We start from the raw sequence: 19,835 nt of genomic DNA on the forward strand, positions 1-19,835 counted from the left end.
CCAGTAACAAGGAGGTTATCGACATATACAGCTATCACTAAGCTTTCATCCCCAACCCTTTTGGTGTAGACTGCATGATCATAAGGACAGCGGATAAAGCCAAGATTTAACAGACATGAGTTAAGTTTCGCATAACATGCTCGAGGGGCCTGGCACAAACCATAGAGTGCTTTCAGTAACTTATAAACTTTGAACTCATGTCCAACCTTTTCAAAACCTTCAGGCTGACTCACATAAACATCTTTATGTCTAGATGATGGACCTCCCATTGTTTCTTTGCCGCCAAAGCCAACAAAAGTCTAACTATCTCCAAGCGTATTACAGGAGCATAGACCTCATGAAAATCTATATCATATTCTTGAATATATCCCTTTGCCACTATGCGAGCCTTATACTTCACAATATTCCCATCTGCCTCTCTCTTTATTTTGTAAACCCACTTTAAACCTATAACCCTTTGACTAGGTGGCAAGTTCACTAGCTCCCATTTTCTGTTTTTCTCGACTGATTCTATCTCATGGCTCATTGCCCATCTCCAATTAACATCTTTCACAGCTTGTTTATAATTTCATGGTTCGTAGATGCCCATAAGGCACAATTCTTCATCAATTTCAACCTCTTCTATTTCGTTATACAGTTCACTGATCAACCTTGTCTTCTTAGGTGTTACACTGTCATCGTAGTTCTCTCGATCTAGGGCATTTTCATTTTCACGAAAAGCCAGAGGCGTCCTCAACAAGTCACCAGTGTTGTCATCATTCTAATTTTCATTATTTCAAGTACATCCGGGACTATGAACTCTATTGTCACCTCATTTTCTACAAAATAATCCCAAGTCTGGGCTTTTGACTCGTCGAACACAACATCACGACTAATAAAAATTCGATTAGTCGTAGGATCAAGTAATCGATAATCTTTGGTTCCAGGCTCTCGACCAAGGTTTACCACCTTTCTACTTTTATCATTAAGTTTTTGAGTGTGCTCTCCAGGTATTTTCATGTATGCTAGACATCCAAACACTCGGAAATAACTTATATTTGGTTATCTCTCAGACCATGCCTGATAAGGCATTTTTCCAGTCAATGCTCTGGTCGGTAATCTGTTCAATATATGCACTGAATTTCAAACCGCTTCACCCCACAACTTTATTGGCATCTTCATTTCTTTAAGACTGCTTCTCGCCATTTCAACTACGATTCTATTACGACGCTCTACCATACCGTTTTGTTGTGGTGTGTAGGGTGTTGTATAGTGCCGTTCGATTCCCTTGCTTTCACAGAATTCCTTGAAATTATTGAGAGAAACTCCCCTCCCTTGTCGGTTCAGAAAGTTTTGACACTCTTGTCCTGGTCCCTTCTCAACGAGTGCACAAAATTTTTTAAACGCTCCAAGTGCCTCATTCTTCATATGCAAAAAATATACCCATATATAGCGACTAAAATCATCAACTAGTAATAGAAAGTACCTGCAACCTGAAGCAGTTTTTGGAGATATAGGCCCGCACAAGTCACCATGCACTAACTCTAGTACTCCAGTTTGAGTTATAACTATTCTTAATCAGGTATTTGCTTCCTGGTTTGTTTACCCATAAGACACCCATCATATACTTCATCAGGTTAGACTGTAACAGGCATTGCACTTACCATGTTGTTCTTTGACATTAATGCCATTGCCTGATAGTTTACATGCCCAAGCCTCAAGTTCCATAATCGCGAGTTTTCCTCCTGTTTTGTCATCAGACACTGTTGCTTACTCACTTCGATTATGATCTTGTAAAGTCTATTCGGGGAACGCTTAACCTTCATCAATAATCTCCCCCGTTCTTCATAAATGCACAGAAACTTTCCCTTTATTACTACCTTGTTACCATTTTCTAACATCTGGCCCAAACTTATTATGTTGTTTCAGTAAATATGGGATATAGTACACATCAGTGCATAGCTTTTTGTTCATCCATTTTTGCACATCAGCATGAGCGTTCCCTTTCCCTTGATCTCCACAGTAGAACCATCCCCATAACGTACTTGCCCAGTTATATGTTCGTCCAATTCAATAAACTTTGCTTTGCACCCAGTCATGTGATTTGATGCCATGTTATCAAGATACCAAATGTTTGACTCACTGTTCTTCTCGTCACCTTTTGCCAGAAAAACCAAGTAACCTTATTTTCATGGAGCATGAGTCCATGCTTTTCTTTATCGTGTTTGGCCAATAACAGTGCTGGCTCGTCATCGTCAATCATGGACATATTCGCTTCTTGTTTTTGTTCTTTCTTCCTTTTTGGTTTCTTATAATCTGCTGCAAAATGTCCATATCCAAAACAATTAAAGCACTTGACTCTGCTCTTGTCAAAGTTCCCTCAACCTTTGAAGCCTGAGGACCTTTCACCACTATTTTTCTTAATCCATTCTTCATGTATGAGCAAAAGTTTCTTCTCCTCACCTTCGCGTTTTGCCCACTCCTCTTCAGTCAATAACAACTGATTCTCAATAGCTTCAGATTTTCCCTTTACTCTTTCTTCATGTGCCTTGAGTGATCCAACTACTTCCTCAACTATCATTGTCTCGAGGTTCCCAAATTGTTCTAGTGTGGAAGTGATCTGCAGAAACTTATCAGGAATTGCTATCAGAAACTTTTTGACCACATACGATTCTGCTAGTTCCTCAGCCTAATGCCCTTATGTTTGTCACGATTCCATTGAGTTTCATGTGAAAATCATCAATGTGGTCACTTTCTTTCATGCTCAACATCTCAAACTCATATTTCAGAGTTTGAATTTGGGCTTGCTTGACCCGGTCAGCTCCTTGATTGAGAGTTTTAATCATCTCCCACACCTTCTTAGTTGTCTTCTTCTCTACTAGAGAAAGCAACGTCTCTTCAGGGATCCCCTGATATATCATGGCCATAGCCACTTTGTCTATTTTCTCCTCAACCGCTCCTTTTGGGTCGTTTGGTTCCAAAGCTATCCAAACCCCTTGCGCTTGTATGAAAACTTTCATCTTGAGAGCCCAAGCTGTATAATTCGATCTCGTCAGCATAGGGTAACTCAAACCTATGGAGTCTTTGGCCTTCTTCATCTCCATTCCTGAAGTACTTCAACCACAGCCGAGATCTTCCTGCTCTGATACCAAATATAGAGAATATAAATACTTATATTAACGATTTGTATATGAACACAAAGAGATATTTGTTGAGAACTTCAGTTACTCTTATTGATAATATCAGAGAAATACATATAGCCCAGACTTACTAAAACTAACAGCTACAAAATAGGACAGCACTAGATAAATTTCTACACCAACTCAAACACTACTATTACTCCTAAAAGCACGCCTTACTTGCCATACTAATGTTACAGCATCTGACTTATTCAAACTAACACAACAGCTAATAAACACACATAAACCAAATGACAATATATTGAGATAAACCCAACACATTAGAGCTCAAGGGAGCAGAAAAGCAAAGAGATCTTATCCTTTCTTGCCCAATGAAAATCCAGTTTGAACTAAGCATGCAAAGGCTACTGGTAAATCGAGTCTTGTCTCCCTTTAAGGATATGTCTTGGTCACAATAATGAGCTCCTTTTAATTGATTAAGAGATAATTATTTACTCAGATAAATTTTGAATGCATGGGTTGCAAGTTTTGTTTCTCATCCACTGATATCCCGAAAATCAAATTACCAGAAATAATTAATTTAAGTTGGAAGTCACGAAAAGTATCGAGGATGGGCATGGTTGGTCACAACAACAATATTATTTCTGCAGTGAAATCCCTAGCTAGATGAAAGTGGGAATGTTCTTTAGATAAGCCATTAGTTTCTAAAAAAATTATTTGTTTGGATATTGTCGAGAACTATAAAATTCTAGCAAGTGTTCAGATTTGTTTTATTGTAGCTATCCTGCATTTTATAGTAACTGGAATTATAATATTTTGATAACTAAATTAATAAATATGAAAAAGAAAAATATGAAAAAAATTGTTATCATGTAAGTTATAATAATGGAAATAGCTAATAAACACAATACCACATAAAAAATGAATATGCCAACTTTTACTCTCATACGACAAACATATTAAGTTCATGATTAAAACACATAAAAATTATTTGTTTTAGAGGATTTAATACCGAAATTCTAATCGGAGGAAAATAATCACATCATTATTAATACTTGAGTTAAGTTTTATTAGTATATGGGCTAATTTATACAATCATGGGACTATATTCCTTTTAAGATTGGATCTAATAGTTATTGTTAGGTCACACTTTCACTGTAGAGGGGGTGAATACAGTGTTTATCACAATCAAATCAAACTTCAAGAACTTATGTAACAGAAAACAAACTTTATTTAAACAATAAACTCTGTTACAATCTGGAACTGTTATCTCTCAGTGATGAACAAAATATCACGAGAGCTGCTAGAGTTATACTAAATAATATTCTCGATAATGATAACACATATAGTGTAAACTCTATTTCTGTGTTTATATACTACACAGTTACAAGATATTCGCTAATTGATATAGAATATAATTCTGCTTCCTAAAATATATCAATCAGATATCTTCTATTCCAAGTATTCCATTCTTCACGGAATTCCTTCTTCATGCATATCTCTTCTTATGTTTATCTTGATCTTCTTAACTTTAATCAGCTACTGTCCTTATCTGATCATCCTTCAGCACTTAAGTTCTGATATCTGTCTCCTGATAACATAAGTACTGATATCCCTTAAGTTCTGACTTCCAGTATAAGTACTGATCAGTTAAGTACTGATTTGTTCTGTTCAAATAAGATCTGAAATCTAAACATAAAACATATTAGCCATGACATTATCAAATATATCTAACAATCTCCCCCAACTTGTAAATTAACAAAATATACAAGTTTAACAGATATTTGATGATGTCAAAAACATTAAGTACAAATGCATGAGAAATAGACAAGATAACTGCAACTTACAGTCCTTAAAGTTTTTACCAATTCAACTTCTGATAACAACTTCAATCTGTATAAATATCAGAATTTAAGCAGTTGTAGATCTTCGACTTGGCTTCATCATTTTCTGATCTCTCTGATGTCAGGAGTTGTTCTGAGATAATTCTTCAACAAACATTTCTCAGCATATCTGAGTTCATCAATCATTCTCCGTTTGACATCTTTAAGCTCTGCAGTATCTTCACCAGTTTGAAATATTGCAGCTCTGAGATCATTAATCTTTGCTTTTCTCAACTCCCGATCTAGTCTTATGACATAAGCTTTATTAGACTCTAGATTGAATTCAAGCCCCTTAATACCAAGATATGTTCTGATCTGTGCAGTATTAGGCTTCATATCAACAATATCACCATTGTGATTTCTGTACTTTGGAACATATCTGCTGTCAGACTTAACAGAATAAAGTCTTTTCTGTCTCTGAATCTGTTCCTTTAAGTAGTTTGCAGCAGTCTCTGTTATTCTGTCATCCACTTGAAGTAAGAACAATACATGCTCCAATTCTTCAAAATACTTCAACGGAATGGCATTTTGTCTTATATGATAAACCCTACCATATGTCATGAAATACAACATGATGTATTCTTTCAAGTAGGTATGGTAAACCATCTGTACAGATTCTAGTTGATTCAATCTTTCAGGAGTTGCTCCAATACCTGGTTCACTCAAGGAAGTTGGATCATCAGTAGTGTTGTGTACTCTTCTTTCATCAGCACTTCCCAATCCAGTTTTATCTCTAGCTTCCTTTCCAGTAACTACTCTTGCTTCAAAACCACTTGAAGTAGTCTTCAAAGATTGAGTCTGTTTTGCTTTAGTGAATCCTGGTAGGAGTGTTTTAGATTTATTTTCTGATATCAAGTTAACTTGAGCACTGTCAGAGGTTACTTGCTTCTTCTGAATATCAGAACTTACAATTTCTTGACTCTGAACAACTTGAGCCATGTCAGAGGTTGTTTTAAGAACTTTTCTTGAAGTCAGAGCAAGATTATCTTTTCCATCAGTAATTTCTTCTTCCTCAGGAGGTACATAAGGCTTGATAGGTTCACCAACCTTTTCTTTACCTTTGGATCTTGGATCTATCTGTGGTTGTGATCTAGCCAAAGTTTCTTCAGTATGTATCCTTTCTTTGATCACAATGCCTTTAGATTTTGGAAGTAACTTTTTACCAGAAGCTTCAGATTTAGATGTGACTTTCTCTGATTTAAGTCTGGCTTCTTCTTCCTTTAAACTTTCCAAGTCCATCCCTGGATTTTCTTGAAGAAATAACTGTCTTGACATTTCCTCATCAAGATCTAGAAGTTCATCAGAACTTATCCTTTTACCAGCAGCAGAACTTATTCTTTTCCCAGTATCAGAACTTGTTCTGTGACTAGCTTGTCTTGATGTAAACCTTCTACCTTGACTATGACCACTACCCATTCCAGAGTTTCCTTGGTCATCTTTTCCATCATCCTTTCCTTGCAGTGACTTGTTGGTTTTGCATTTGGACTTAATTACCTTCTCCCCCTTTTTGGCATCAGCAGGTAATAAAAGAGAGATAAGTAGTTCCACTGAGGTCTGGATTTCAGTAAGTTGCGATTGCTGAGAAGCTTGATTTGTCAGAATTTGATCAATCTGAGCTTGTTGCTTCTCTTGAGTTTTCTCAATATAAGCAACCCTGTCAATGGTAGGTTGGAAGAACTTTTTCTTATCAAGTTTCCAAACTTGTTCCTGTTTAATAAAGTTCTCCTGAATCTTGTGTAGCTCTGCATGAGTATTGGAATGAAGACCTTGTAGATGTTTAGTACTCAATGCAGTGACTCTAAGCTGGGTTTTAAAATCATCAGAATTTAGCATTTCATCAGCTTTAGTCAAGTGCTCAGCAAGATGTAAAGCATTTGGAATACATGAAACTGAGTTCCATTCCTTAGTCCACTCCTGACCTGCAGGAGTTTCACTCCAAGGTACTGGTGCATCCCTGATAACAAACTCCTTTAGCAGTTCAGACTTAGGAAGAGTCAATGGAGGAGTATGTCCTGAAGGACCTGCTGCATCAGCATCTACAGTTGTAGCAGCTTCACCAGTATCTCCAACATTTGCAGCATCAGAACTTAAAGAATCAGTATCTTCTGATAAGACAACTGTGTGAGTAGCAATGGAGGCTTCAACATCCTCGAATTGCTGATCGGATACTAAGTTCTGATCAACAGCCATATCCTGATGCTCACCTAAAATCTGATCATTATCTTGATGCAGAGAAGGTGATAGTGATAACTCAGGAGTTTGAACAGCATCAGTAACAGGTGTTGTGGAAGGATTATTTGTTGTTGGAGCTTCTAACAAAAGTATTTCAGGCACAACCAAGTTCTGAATATCAATTTCAGCACTTGTGCCTGGATCAACAAGAGATATAGAAGGTGAATTAGCCTTGTCAGATACAGGTTCCTGAGATTGAGTTGACAGAGAAGCAGTGACTGGAGCAAATTCCTTGTCTTGCGAGATCAGAGATTCCTGATCCCCTTCCTTAGCTGCTTCCTCCTCATCATCTGAAACTGGCCTCTGTGCCCTCTGTTTCCTGTACTTCCTTGTTGATGTGGATTCCTTGGGAGTTGCAGGAACCGTCATACGTCTAAGCCTCTTGAGAAGCCTAGAACCCCCAATTGCAGAATCCTTCTGAGAAGTTGCCTTCTCAGCTTCATTTATCATAGGTTCTGAAGATGGAATCTGATCCTCAGAATCTGATTCATCTCTCAAAGTAATCCTCCGCTTCTTCTGAGATGTTTGAGGAACAGTCTTTGTTCTCTTTGGCTTAGAGGATGTAGGCTTCACAGTAGGTGCTGAAGAAGAAGGTTGAGCATTCTGTGAAGTGGAGAGATAGGATTTGAGATAAGTTCTGAGGGTAGGTTGAGTAGAATGAGAGGTAGGGACTGAGGTTGATGGATTTTGGTTATGGTGAGTTGGTTGAACATTTGAGTAAACAGATTTGTAAGTAGCTGGATCAGCATTTACCAGAATCTGTTTCACAGACTGAGGAATCTGTAATTGTCTCACCATTGATTTCTTTGTGTCAGCATTTATCAGGTCGTTAAAGTACCTTTTTGCAACCTTAAAAGGTGGGGTTTGAGTGCTGACTAACTGGGGTTCAGCAGTACAATACGTATAAATAAGTTGACAGAATCTAGCAAAATAAACAACATCTCGATCCTCTGTCATCCTATCCCCAATAAAACCAATTATTCCAGTTGCAAAATCAAAATGTGTTTGATGGATAATAGCATACCCGATGTGCTGACTTAGAATTGGGATGGCATCAAAATTTGAACACTTGTTGCCAAAGGCCTTGGTGATGCAATCGAAGAAGAAACTCCATTCTCTTCTGATATTAGCCCGTTTCAATTGTCCAAGTTTCGTCAGACTCTTTTCATATCCCAATTCAGCCATTAACTCCCGAAGGGCTGAGTCCTCTGGAACTGAGAAAGTACAATCCTCTGGAAGATGTAAAGCCCTGCGTACTGTACCAGGAGTGACTACAAAAGATGAATCACCCACTTGGAAAATAATACTGGGAGTTCCACGGTTACCACCATCATCAAAAACGCCAGTCCTCCAGAACCTCAGAACTTGTTGACTTGAAAAGAATTCAGGCTGAGTTAAGGCGTACCCAACCTCACTATGTGCAAGAAGATCTTGCACAAAATGCAATTCAGATGGAGCTTCAGCATGATCAAGAATTGCAGCATAGTTGTTTGGAACAAACTTTGCTCCATCAATGATTAAATCCTTTGGTGCCATGTGAAAAAATATTGAAATTGAAGTATGCCTGTTAGGTGTTTGAGATAATATCTGTATGAAAACAACGGAAATAGTAAAGTGAAAGAGAGTAAAAGTAAGAAGAGAGATAGAAGATGAAGAAATTAAAAAGATTAAAGAAATCTTCTCTCTGCTGTACTTATACAAAAAAATGTTACCGTTGGACACCTGTCAGACATGCAGTAATAATGGATAGTTACTGGGCTCGAGAAAACAGTAATCATGCCTTACCCATTTGCCGAGTTTCAAGGAAAAAAAAACTGTTCCTTTTATCAAGGGAAACAATTCAAATTTTAACCCGTTATCACTGATTGGATTGTTTTTCACTGCAACATTAATATTCTGAAAATGAATCATGTTAAAAATGACCGAGATAATTTCTATGAATAAGTGCTGACAGAGAATCAGAACTTAAATAAAAACAAAATTTAAATGGTCATCAGAATATCAATCAGGATTTAACAACACAAGATAAAATAACTCAGAGACAAAATCTTGAAGTAAAGACAGTTTTCATTAATATATCAAGTCAATACATATATGAAATAGAAATTACATCAATACAAGATTTTCCCTAAGCTTCTAATCCTAACATCAACAGTTTTAGTCCTAGCTAAGAAGCCTGACAAAGCTGAGGATGAAGAAGAACAGGAAGAAGACGAGATTAAGTCATCCTCCTCTTCCTATCTTCGACAAACAAGATAGCGAGTCGAATGATTCGCTCTTGCTGACTGATACGACGAAGGTGAAGGTCTCTTCGAACGGCCACCAGATCACGTTTGATAACCTCTGGAAATTGAATCCAGAGATTGTGAGGGATGTTGGTGATAGGGTAGGGAGTTGAAATTCCATTCAAAAAGACATGCACAGTCTCATCACCGTAATTGTAGAACCAGCCAAATTCAGCCATTTGTGATAGTAAATGAAAAACAAGACTGAATTTGTGATACAAGTGTGATGAGAAGACTAATGTGAAGTGGTTGCATATATAGGCAAGAGAATGCCAAGAGACACAAAGATATTGAATGCAGACAGGTAGAATTAATTTTACCTCGTCTCCCTAGACTTTGAAAAAGAATAACAGTCATTGGAAAAAGAATGTGCACATGTAACAAGAGTGAACTGTTCAAGGACGAGTGCCATTATGTTTTAACCATATACTATTAATCTTCCACTTCAACATTTCGAAATTAATCTGAGACTGTTACCAAAATTTACTCACAGATAAGTCAAGTAAAGGGTTAGACTGAAAAATCAGAACTTAGACCTATACCAGAACTTAACAGTCATCAGAACATAATGTCTTAACTCGAACAAGGAATATCTATCTTAGTAAATACTCATACAAGTTCTTAGTTATGAACGTCAGAATTTAATCATCAGAACGTGTAACTAGAACTTGTCCTCAGAATTTGTACAGAAGTGACACAATGACTGTTTATCTAAAATAACATAGACCACCACAGAAATTTCATCATTCATATGGAGTGATGTGTGTGTGCATTAAGCTAAATAACAGACAAAGAGTAAAGTCTGATCTACTTCAGTACATCTTAGAAATAAGTCATAATTAAAATTTTGCTAAGGAGCTGTCATTATCCTGAAACCTACTGATAAATGAGTTCATGCATGAGTCCACCTCTACTGTTTTTGTGCTAATTTTATGCATCTTTTGAAATTCTATTTTACAGAGGCTTCTCAGTGTAAGTGAGCAACGACTGTTTATTAGAATTTATGCTATTATCAGAGTATTTCTCCAGTAATCATAGAGTGTGAAAAGTCACCAAGAAAAATATTTTGCTTTTCTAATGCATATTTACTTAATACCAGCAATGCACTTGGGTCGTCCCATTCACATTTTTACTCTAGATCTCAAAGGAGTACCTGATATTATTCTTTGATTCTTTTTCTTTTTCTTTTGATAAGTGAGGTTTATCAGCACTTAGTACATTCAGCAGTTTTACTAGAATCAGAACTTAAACAGATGAGTAGCATTATTCTAATTTGTGACTTAGTAATAAGATATACAAAGTAAACTTAACTAAGCTCAGTTATCAGAATTTGCTTGTGTCATAAAATTTCCACAGAAATAATTACTTCTTTCATGGGATCATTTGTTTATTGAAGACTAGTAGGTCAGTATCTAGCACAGTTATCCTCATGGGAGTAAATAGTTACTGAAACAGACATATCACTTATCAGAGTTTAGAAACATATATCAGACAACAGTCAGTACTTAAAGACATTTATCAATTAATGCACAGAATATACAAAGAGATTAATTCTGTAAATACTGATCATAAAGTCTGATAACATAGAACAAGTTTAAGCAGATTTAGAGAAAGAACCTGAAATCATTCCAAGTTCATTTACCAATTTTGAAAAGGTAGCTTCACACAGTGGTTTTGTGAAGATATCTGCTACTTGTTGATCTGTGGGAACAAAATGCAATTCCACTGTACCTTCATCCACATGTTCCCTGATGAAATGGTACCTGATGCTGATGTGCTTTGTCATAGAGTGTTGAACTGGATTACCTGTCATAGCAATAGCACTTTGATTATCACAGTAAATAGGGATTTTGAAATATGTTAACCCATAATCCAGTAACTGATTCTTCATCCAGAGAATCTGTGCACAGCAGCTTCCTGCAGCAATATACTCTGCTTCTGCAGTTGATGTGGAAATTGACTTTTGTTTCTTGCTATACCAAGAAACCAACCTGCCTCCAAGAAATTGGCAGCTTCCACTTGTGCTTTTCCTGTCAATTTTGCAACCTGCAAAATCTGCATCTGAGTAACCTATTAATTTAAAATCTGATTCTCTAGGATACCATAATCCTAGATCAGCTGTTCCTTTAAGATACTTAAAGATTCTTTTTACAGCTGTTAAGTGAGGTTCTCTTGGATCTGCTTGAAATCTTGCACAAAGACAGGTAGCAAACATGATATCTGGTCTACTAGCAGTTAGATAGAGAAGTGAGCCAATCATACCTCTGTAATCAGTAATATCTACTGAATTACCAGTATCCTTATCCAGTTTTGTTGCAGTGGCCATGGGAGTGGATGCACTTGAACAGTCTTGCATTCCAAATTTCTTCAGCAAGTTTCTGGTATACTTAGATTGACAAATAAAAGTTCCTTCTTCAGTCTGCTTGACTTGAAGGCCCAGAAAATAACTAAGTTCTCCCATCATACTCATCTGATATCTTGACTGCATTAGGTTGGCAAACTTTTTGCAAAGTTTGTCATTTGGAGACCCAAAAATAATATCATCAACATAAATCTGGATCAGAAGTAAGTCCTTGCCATGATTGAGATAGAACAATGTTTTGTCAATAGTTCCTCTGTTGAATCCACTTTCCAGAAGAAACTGAGCTAAAGTCTCATACCATGCTCTTGGAGCTTGCTTAAGTCCATAAAGTGCTTTATCAAGCCTGTAGACATAATCTGGATGTTTGGAATCTACAAAGCCTGGAGGTTGTTCAACATATACTTCCTCTTCCAATTCTCCATTGAGAAAAGCACTTTTCACATCCATTTGAAAGACAGTAAACTTTTTGTGAGCAGCATAAGCCATGAATATCCTTATGGCTTCTAACCTAGCAACTGGAGCAAATGTTTCATCATAGTCAATTCCCTCCTGTTGAGAATATCCTTTTGCAACCAGCCTTGCCTTGTTCCTTACAATTATGCCATCACTGTCAGTTTTGTTTCTGAATACCCACTTTGTGCCAACAACCGATCTATTCTTGGGTCTTGGCACTAAGGTCCAGACTTTGTTTCTTTCAAATTCATTCAACTCTTCCTGCATTGCTTGCACCCAATCAGCATCTTGAAGAGCTTCTTCCACTTTCTTTGGCTCAGACTGAGAGAGAAAAGAATTGTAAAGACATTCATTCGAAGTACCTGTTCTAGTTCTGACACCTGCCTCAGGATTTCCAATTATTAAATCAGGTGTATGTGATTTTGTCCACTTCCTTGCAGATGGAAGATTTTCTCTAGAACTGGATGCTCCCCCATGATTCATGCTGTCTTCGGTTTCATTTTCTGATGCTCCCCCTGAAACTATGCTCTCTGAGTTGGATCCTTCAGTATTTAGATTTTCAGTACTGTCAGTACTTGGCTTATCAGAACTTGACGAATCAGAATTTGAAGAGCCAGATGTATGTTCTGATGCTTCTTGAGATGTGATAATATCTTGAGTATGCTCCCCCTGCATTGGTGCATCTTCCTTTGACGTAGTCACCACAGTTTCAATAACATCAGAGTTTAACCCATCAGAGTTTACAGTATCAGGACTTGAGATATCAGAATATGAATCTTCATTTTCAAATCTCAGCTTATCATGATCAATGCAATCTTCAAGTCCAGTGATCTTCTTGTCATCAAAAGAGACATTGATAGATTCCATGACCACTTTTGTTCTCAAATTATAGACTCTGAAGGCTTTTGTAGAAAGTGGATATCCTACAAAGATTCCCTCATCAGCTTTTAGATCAAACTTGGATAGCTGTTCAGGATGAGTCTTGAGAACAAAACATTTACATCCAAATACATGAAAGTATTTGAGATTTGGCTTCTTGTTCTTCACCATCTCATATGGTGTTTTTCCATGCTTGTTAATGAGTGTTGCATTTTGAGTAAAACAAGCAGTCTGCACAGCTTCAGCCCAGAAATAGGTTGGAAGCTTTGCTTCTTCAAGCATTGTTCGTGCAGCTTCAATTAGAGTTCTATTCTTCCTTTCAACAACTCCATTTTGCTGTGGAGTTCCAGGAGCAGAAAATTCTTGCTTTATTCCATGATTTTTGCAGAACTCTTCCATTATCAAATTCTTGAATTCAGTGCCATTATCACTCCTCAAAATTTTCACAGAATCTTTGATCAATTTATCCAGATGTTTGACATGATCAATCAGAATAGATGCAGTTTCACTTTTTGTGTGCAAGAAATACACCCATGTGTATCTGGTGAATTCATCTACTATGACCAACGCATATTTCTTCTTTGCAATAGACATGATATTCACTGGACCAAATAGATCAACATGAAGTAGATAATAAAGCTCAAGAATTGATGATTCAGTCTTGCTCTTGAACGAAGATTTTCTTTGTTTAGCCTTCTGACATGAGTCACAAAGACCATCAGGAACAAACACTGATTTTGGCAGTCCTCTCACTAGATCTTTCTTGATCAGTTCATTTATCTTGTTGAAGTTTAAATGAGAGAGTTTCTTGTGCCAATTCCAGCTTTCTTCAGTTGAGGCTCTACTCACTAAACAGATTGCAGAACCATCAGAACTTGTTGAAAGCTTAGCTTCATAAATGTTACCACGCCTGAATCCCTTCAGAACAATTTTTCCTTTAGATTTACTAACTATTTCACAATGTTCTGCAAAGAAATCAACATGATAACCTCTGTCACAGATTTGACTTATACTCAGTAAGTTGTGTTTAAGTCCTGAGACTAGAGCTACATCTTTAATGATGACATTCCCAAGATTGATATTGCCATATCCCAAAGTTTTTCCAATGTTGCCATCTCCATAAGAAACACTTGGGCCAGCTTTCTCCACAAAGTCTGATAGCAGGGCTTTATTTCCAGTCATGTGTCCTGAACATCCACTGTCCAGAACTAAAATATTTTTCCTGTTGCCCTGCAATCAAAAAGACCACTAATTATTAGTTTTAAGGACCCAGACTTGCTTGGATCCTTTGGCCTTTTTAGATTTGTTAACATTTGCAGCGGATTTAACATCAGATTTTATGTTAACAGTTTTCTTATCAGAACTTATACTAGAAGGAACAACAGAAACTTTCTTTAAAGAAGGTTTTATTTGATAATAATCATAGTACAAACTATGATATTCCTTACAAGTATAAATGGAATGCCATAAATTACCACAATGAAAACAAGGATTTTGTGGTTTGTATCTAACAGACTGACTCTTAACTCCTGACTTTGTAGATAAGGAGTTAATATTCTTATTCTTCCTGCAAAAAGAAGCCAGATGGTTAGAACTTCCACAGTTATAACATGCTTTCCTAGGAGCATCAGGAATAGATTTATAGTTATTGCTTTTATTCACACCTTCCTTTCCATTCCTGTTTTTCCTAGGTGATTTTACCTTGTTTGCATTCTTAACATCTTTCAGCTTATGCTTAAGCTGCTTCTTTGTCATTAAGCCTATGTTAACTTCAGCTGTCTTTTCCTGTTTTAGTTTGTCAGAAGTTAATTCCTTTTTAACTTCTGATTTCTCAGTTTCGGATTTTTCAGTTACAAACTTAACAGGTTTTAACTTCGGCTTTTGCTTATCAACAGGCTTAATTTCTTCAGTTCCTTTTTCATTATTTTCTTCATAACCTAAGCCCTCTTTCCAGTTTCCACTGCTCAGCAAATTTTGAGTTGCTTTGCCAGAGTTAGTCCAAGTTCTGATAATCTCTCTCTCCTTTTCTAACTCAGTTTTTAGAGATTCATTCATTTTTAGCACTTCATCCCTAACATAAAAAGCATCATCTCTATCCTTCTGAGTTTGATGAAACATGACTAACTCTTTTTCTAAGAAATTGTTTCTTTTCTTAAAAGCAAGATTTTCAGAAGTTAATCTTTCACATGTTAAAGTTTGATCTCTATAACTAACAAACATGGTTTTAAGATATCTTCTCAACTCATTAATATCATCAGTATGAAAAGCATAAGTAGTCTGAGGTACCTTTGTTTCAGCAGTTTCAGAACTGCTCTCAGAACTTGATTTTTCAGCATTTGCCATCAATGCATAGTTCTCCTCACTTTCAGAGTCTGAGGTGTCTGTCCAGCTTTTCTGCTTTGTGACAAGAGCTTTGCCTTTGTCATTCTTGGTCTTCTTGCACTCAGGAGATATGTGGCCTTTCTCACCACAATTATAACATTTAACATTAACATAATCTCCTTTGTCAGACTTTCCTCCTTTTCCTTCAGATCTTCTGAAATTCTTCTTATCAGAACTTATGCCTTTCCTGGAAAACTTCTTTCCCTTCCTGAACTTCCTGTATGCAATTTTTGTGATTCCTTTCACCATAAGAGCACACAGCTTCATCATCTCCTCATCAGCATTAGTTTCAGGCAAGCTTTCAGAATCTGAGTCATCATCACTCTCAGAACTTGATGACTCAGTATCAGATTTTATAATAAGAGCTTTACCCTTATCTTTCTTTGAGGAAGGTGGTTTGGGGGATTCCTCTTCAACCTTGAGAGCAACTGTCCTTGACTTTCCTCCTTTTCTCTTGCTTCTTTGTTCCATCTCAAGTTCATGAGTCTTGAGCATTCCATAGATTTCATCAAGAGTTGTTTCATCAAGATTATAGTTGTCTCTTATTGTTGTTGCCTTCAAATCCCAACATTCAGGAAGAGCTAACAGGAATTTGAGGTTTGTATCTTCAAGATCATACTCCTTATTAACCAATGACAAGTCATTCAAGAGTTTGACAAATCTTTCATACACATCAGTCAATGACTCATTAGTCCTAGAGTCAAAGTGTTCATACTCTTGAGTGAGTATTGTCTTCCTGTTCTTCTTAACTGTTTCAGTTCCTTGACACCTTGTCTCCAGTGCATCCCATATCTCCTTAGCAGTCTTGCAGTTGATTACCCTGTTTGACATTACATTATCAATGGCACTATGCAATAAGTGACGTACCTTGGCATCCTTAGCAATAGATGCTATATCTTCAGCAGTGTAGTCATTCTTTTCCTTTGGTACGGTCATTGCTGCTTCACCTGGAACTACAACAGCGAGCTTGGTAGGTTTGTGAGGCCCTTCCCTGATTCTATCAAGGTATTCTGGATCTGTTGCTTCCAGAAACATGGTCATCCTTACCTTCCATATGGGATATTCAGATGGTCTCAATATGGGAACTCTGATAGTCTCATATCGACTCTGAATTGATGTCTTTGATGATTCCTCAGTTTTGGTAGGCTTAGTTGGTGTTTCTGTGTCAGACATGACTGTGTTTGGATCTTTAACTGTATGTGTGTTAACAGATAGCTCTGATACCACTTGTTAGGTCACACTTTCACTGTAGAGGGGGTGAATACAGTGTTTATCACAATCAAATCAAACTTCAAGAACTTATGTAACAGAAAACAAACTTTATTTAAACAATAAACTCTGTTACAATCTGGAACTGTTATCTCTCAGTGATGAACAAAATATCACGAGAGCTGCTAGAGTTATACTAAATAATATTCTCGATAATGATAACACATATAGTGTAAACTCTATTTCTGTGTTTATATACTACACAGTTACAAGATATTCGCTAATTGATATAGAATATAATTCTGCTTCCTAAAATATATCAATCAGATATCTTCTATTCCAAGTATTCCATTCTTCACGGAATTCCTTCTTCATGCATATCTCTTCTTATGTTTATCTTGATCTTCTTAACTTTAATCAGCTACTGTCCTTATCTGATCATCCTTCAGCACTTAAGTTCTGATATCTGTCTCCTGATAACATAAGTACTGATATCCCTTAAGTTCTGACTTCCAGTATAAGTACTGATCAGTTAAGTACTGATTTGTTCTGTTCAAATAAGATCTGAAATCTAAACATAAAACATATTAGCCATGACATTATCAAATATATCTAACAGTTATTTTCAAGGATACCGATAAAAATGGACTAATATTCTTTAAATTTTCCAATTATAGTGCAGGGATAAAATTTATTTAAAAAATGATTTGTCGGAATCGATTAAATAATACTTATAATATCTAATAATATTTTGTATAACAAATGTTAAGATTAAAAAAATTAAAGTAATAATCAATCAATAACATGACATAGACATAGAGTATAAGGGCAGGATGTGATTTGACCGTTAGTGGTTTGGCTTGGATGATACCTATCAATAAATTAATTTTGATTATAACAAACACTGAACAAATATGTCATTTTACATGTGGTGTATGAAGTGGTATGGTGGTATTGTGGTTAGGAAGTTAGTTGTCCATTTCATAACCAACACCGAGAATATGACATTTCACATGCATAAAATGTCATTGTAATTATATAATTATGTTGGTTTATTATATATCTTTGGAAGAGTTTAAGTTTGAATACAAGACAGTACAAGAAAAACGGCCAAATATGACCGAAAAATTTCAGTCATATTTAATTAAATATGACCACATTATGTCAGTCTAAGTCTATTTTAGGCTGGTCAAATTTAGCAAAATCGGTCATATTTAGTTAAAACCGATTAAATTTGACCATTTATTTTTGAACGAATAAAATTGACAGACTAAAATTGACCGGAAATGGTCATTTAAAATTTTTCCTTTTGACTTTAAATTTTTGATAAAATTTGAATTTCCCGCCTCTTATAAATAAATATGACAGACGACGGTCAAATTTATAAATTTGACCGACACATTATTAGTCATTTTTATAAATTTGATTGGTTTAGTATATAGTCTTGAGTTGGTCAAATTAGTAAAAATGACAGATTTTGGTCAAATATAACAAGAAAATGTGACTATTATTAGCAAAATAATTACAGAGACTTTAGAGGAGACCAATATGGATTGACTTTAGTTGTTGTATGCGAAAGGATTAGCTAGTAGATAACACTAGATTTTCAGTCTATAGAAAAATAAATGTACTGACCAGCATCTTCATCTTCGTCTTCATCTTTGTTGCTTTGAAACTTATTATGGTTCAATGTCACATTATTGATTCCAATACGTTGCATTAAAATATATAATATAACAAACAACACAAACCTTTAACAAATTACAAAAAAAAATTAATTGTAAATTGCATCATTTGCACAATAGGAGTAATTGCAAAGGCGTGTATATTGTTGGCTAACACTAAAAAAAAATTGCTCAAAATAATAAACCTTAAAAAGAACATAAAACTAATTCAAACTAAACCAATATCTAATTTAAAGAATGCAAATTATTTACCAAAACTTAGGCTCATCAAGGGTTGTGTAATGTAGCTATAAAAACATTGATAGTGCAAGTATATGTGCAAGAGCCAAAACACTTTATCAAGTCAATACTAAAAATTATTTACTTTATCATATGAGCATATATATATATACACACAAAAATATATATAGTAGAACTTGATAAAACTAGAAAAGAATCACAAAATATGCACTAGTACAAAAACTGTCATACGCGTCTCTTGAAATAGGTTATTTGCGTTTGTTCTCAACTGACGCGTAGGGAGGAGTTGTATAGTTAAAGAGTATATGTTGTTGTTGGGCAAAAGACGCATATAATTTATTGCGTCTATGAGGAACATACGCGTATAACATAAAACATCCACATAAAATATGAACTTTTGCATCTGTTTTTTTTAACGGACGTAAAAAGTTTTTTGCTGCTCATAACAGATGTATAAAGCAGCTAAAGAATGGACGTAAAATGTTCCTTTTACATGTCATTAAAAAAGTGTTTAGAAAAAGATATGAACTATGACATTCCATGAACGGAAAAGACACGATTCATTTTATTAAGCTACATATATCTGTTTACAAGAAACAATCTAGCTAAAACATATACAAATGAATATATGTCTATGGTTTTAATGTACTATATTGCACCAAATTTAAGGTTGGGGTTGGGTAGTATCTAGAAAAGATATGTGTCCTTTGGCTATCATTTTACATGTACAACTCTACTAGAAAAAAGTAGTACAATAATTTTAATAGTAAATGAAAGACAATAAATAAAATCATTTGAGCATTTAAATTTTTGAAAACAAAATGCATACCTTTAAATCTTCTAAATATAGAACTTTATTTAGTGCACCCAAATTAAATTTTTATAGCAACTCATTGCTTCCTTTAATGCTGCAGAGACTAATTTATATGCTAAATTCAAACTCATTATAATATTTAAAAAATATTTCGTCTTTGTGAGGAGATGCATTGTGAGATAATGGGGCTTGAGTGTTACCGTATCCAATCAATATTCCTCAAGCTGCTCACGACTATTAATGTACATAAGCCAAAGTTCATATGATCCTCTGTTGTGTTCAGCCTGAGAAA

General features: G+C 35.7%; 1 protein-coding gene across 1 annotated transcript; it reads right to left on the bottom strand.

Moving 5' to 3' along the window:
- Positions 1-568: 568 nt before the first annotated feature.
- On the bottom strand, positions 569-3,083 carry LOC141673354 (uncharacterized). Its single transcript, XM_074480090.1, has 5 exons — positions 2,691-3,083; positions 2,365-2,599; positions 2,123-2,298; positions 1,129-1,401; positions 569-760 (listed from the first exon to the last, which is right to left on the bottom strand). Exons 1-5 carry the CDS (start codon positions 3,081-3,083, stop codon positions 569-571), a joined length of 1,269 nt encoding a protein of 422 aa, XP_074336191.1.
- Between the last annotated feature and the right edge of the window lie 16,752 nt (positions 3,084-19,835).

This window comes from Apium graveolens, chromosome 7, assembly GCF_009905375.1.
Source record: "Apium graveolens cultivar Ventura chromosome 7, ASM990537v1, whole genome shotgun sequence".
NCBI lineage: Eukaryota > Viridiplantae > Streptophyta > Magnoliopsida > Apiales > Apiaceae > Apium > Apium graveolens.

What these genes read in the sequence shown, in the direction of transcription:
- LOC141673354 (XM_074480090.1), bottom strand. Translation starts at nt 3,083, where the DNA reads ATGGAGATGAAGAAGGCCAAAGACTCCATAGGTTTGAGTTACCCTATG. An exon ending in AAAAGGTGACGAGAAGAACA is followed by an intron (nt 1,402 to 2,122) that starts GTGAGTCAAACA and finishes TTGCATATGAAG; the next exon opens with AATGAGGCACTTGGAGCGTT. An exon ending in TAAAGTTGTGGGGTGAAGCG is followed by an intron (nt 761 to 1,128) that starts GTTTGAAATTCA and finishes AATGAAAATTAG; the next exon opens with AATGATGACAACACTGGTGA.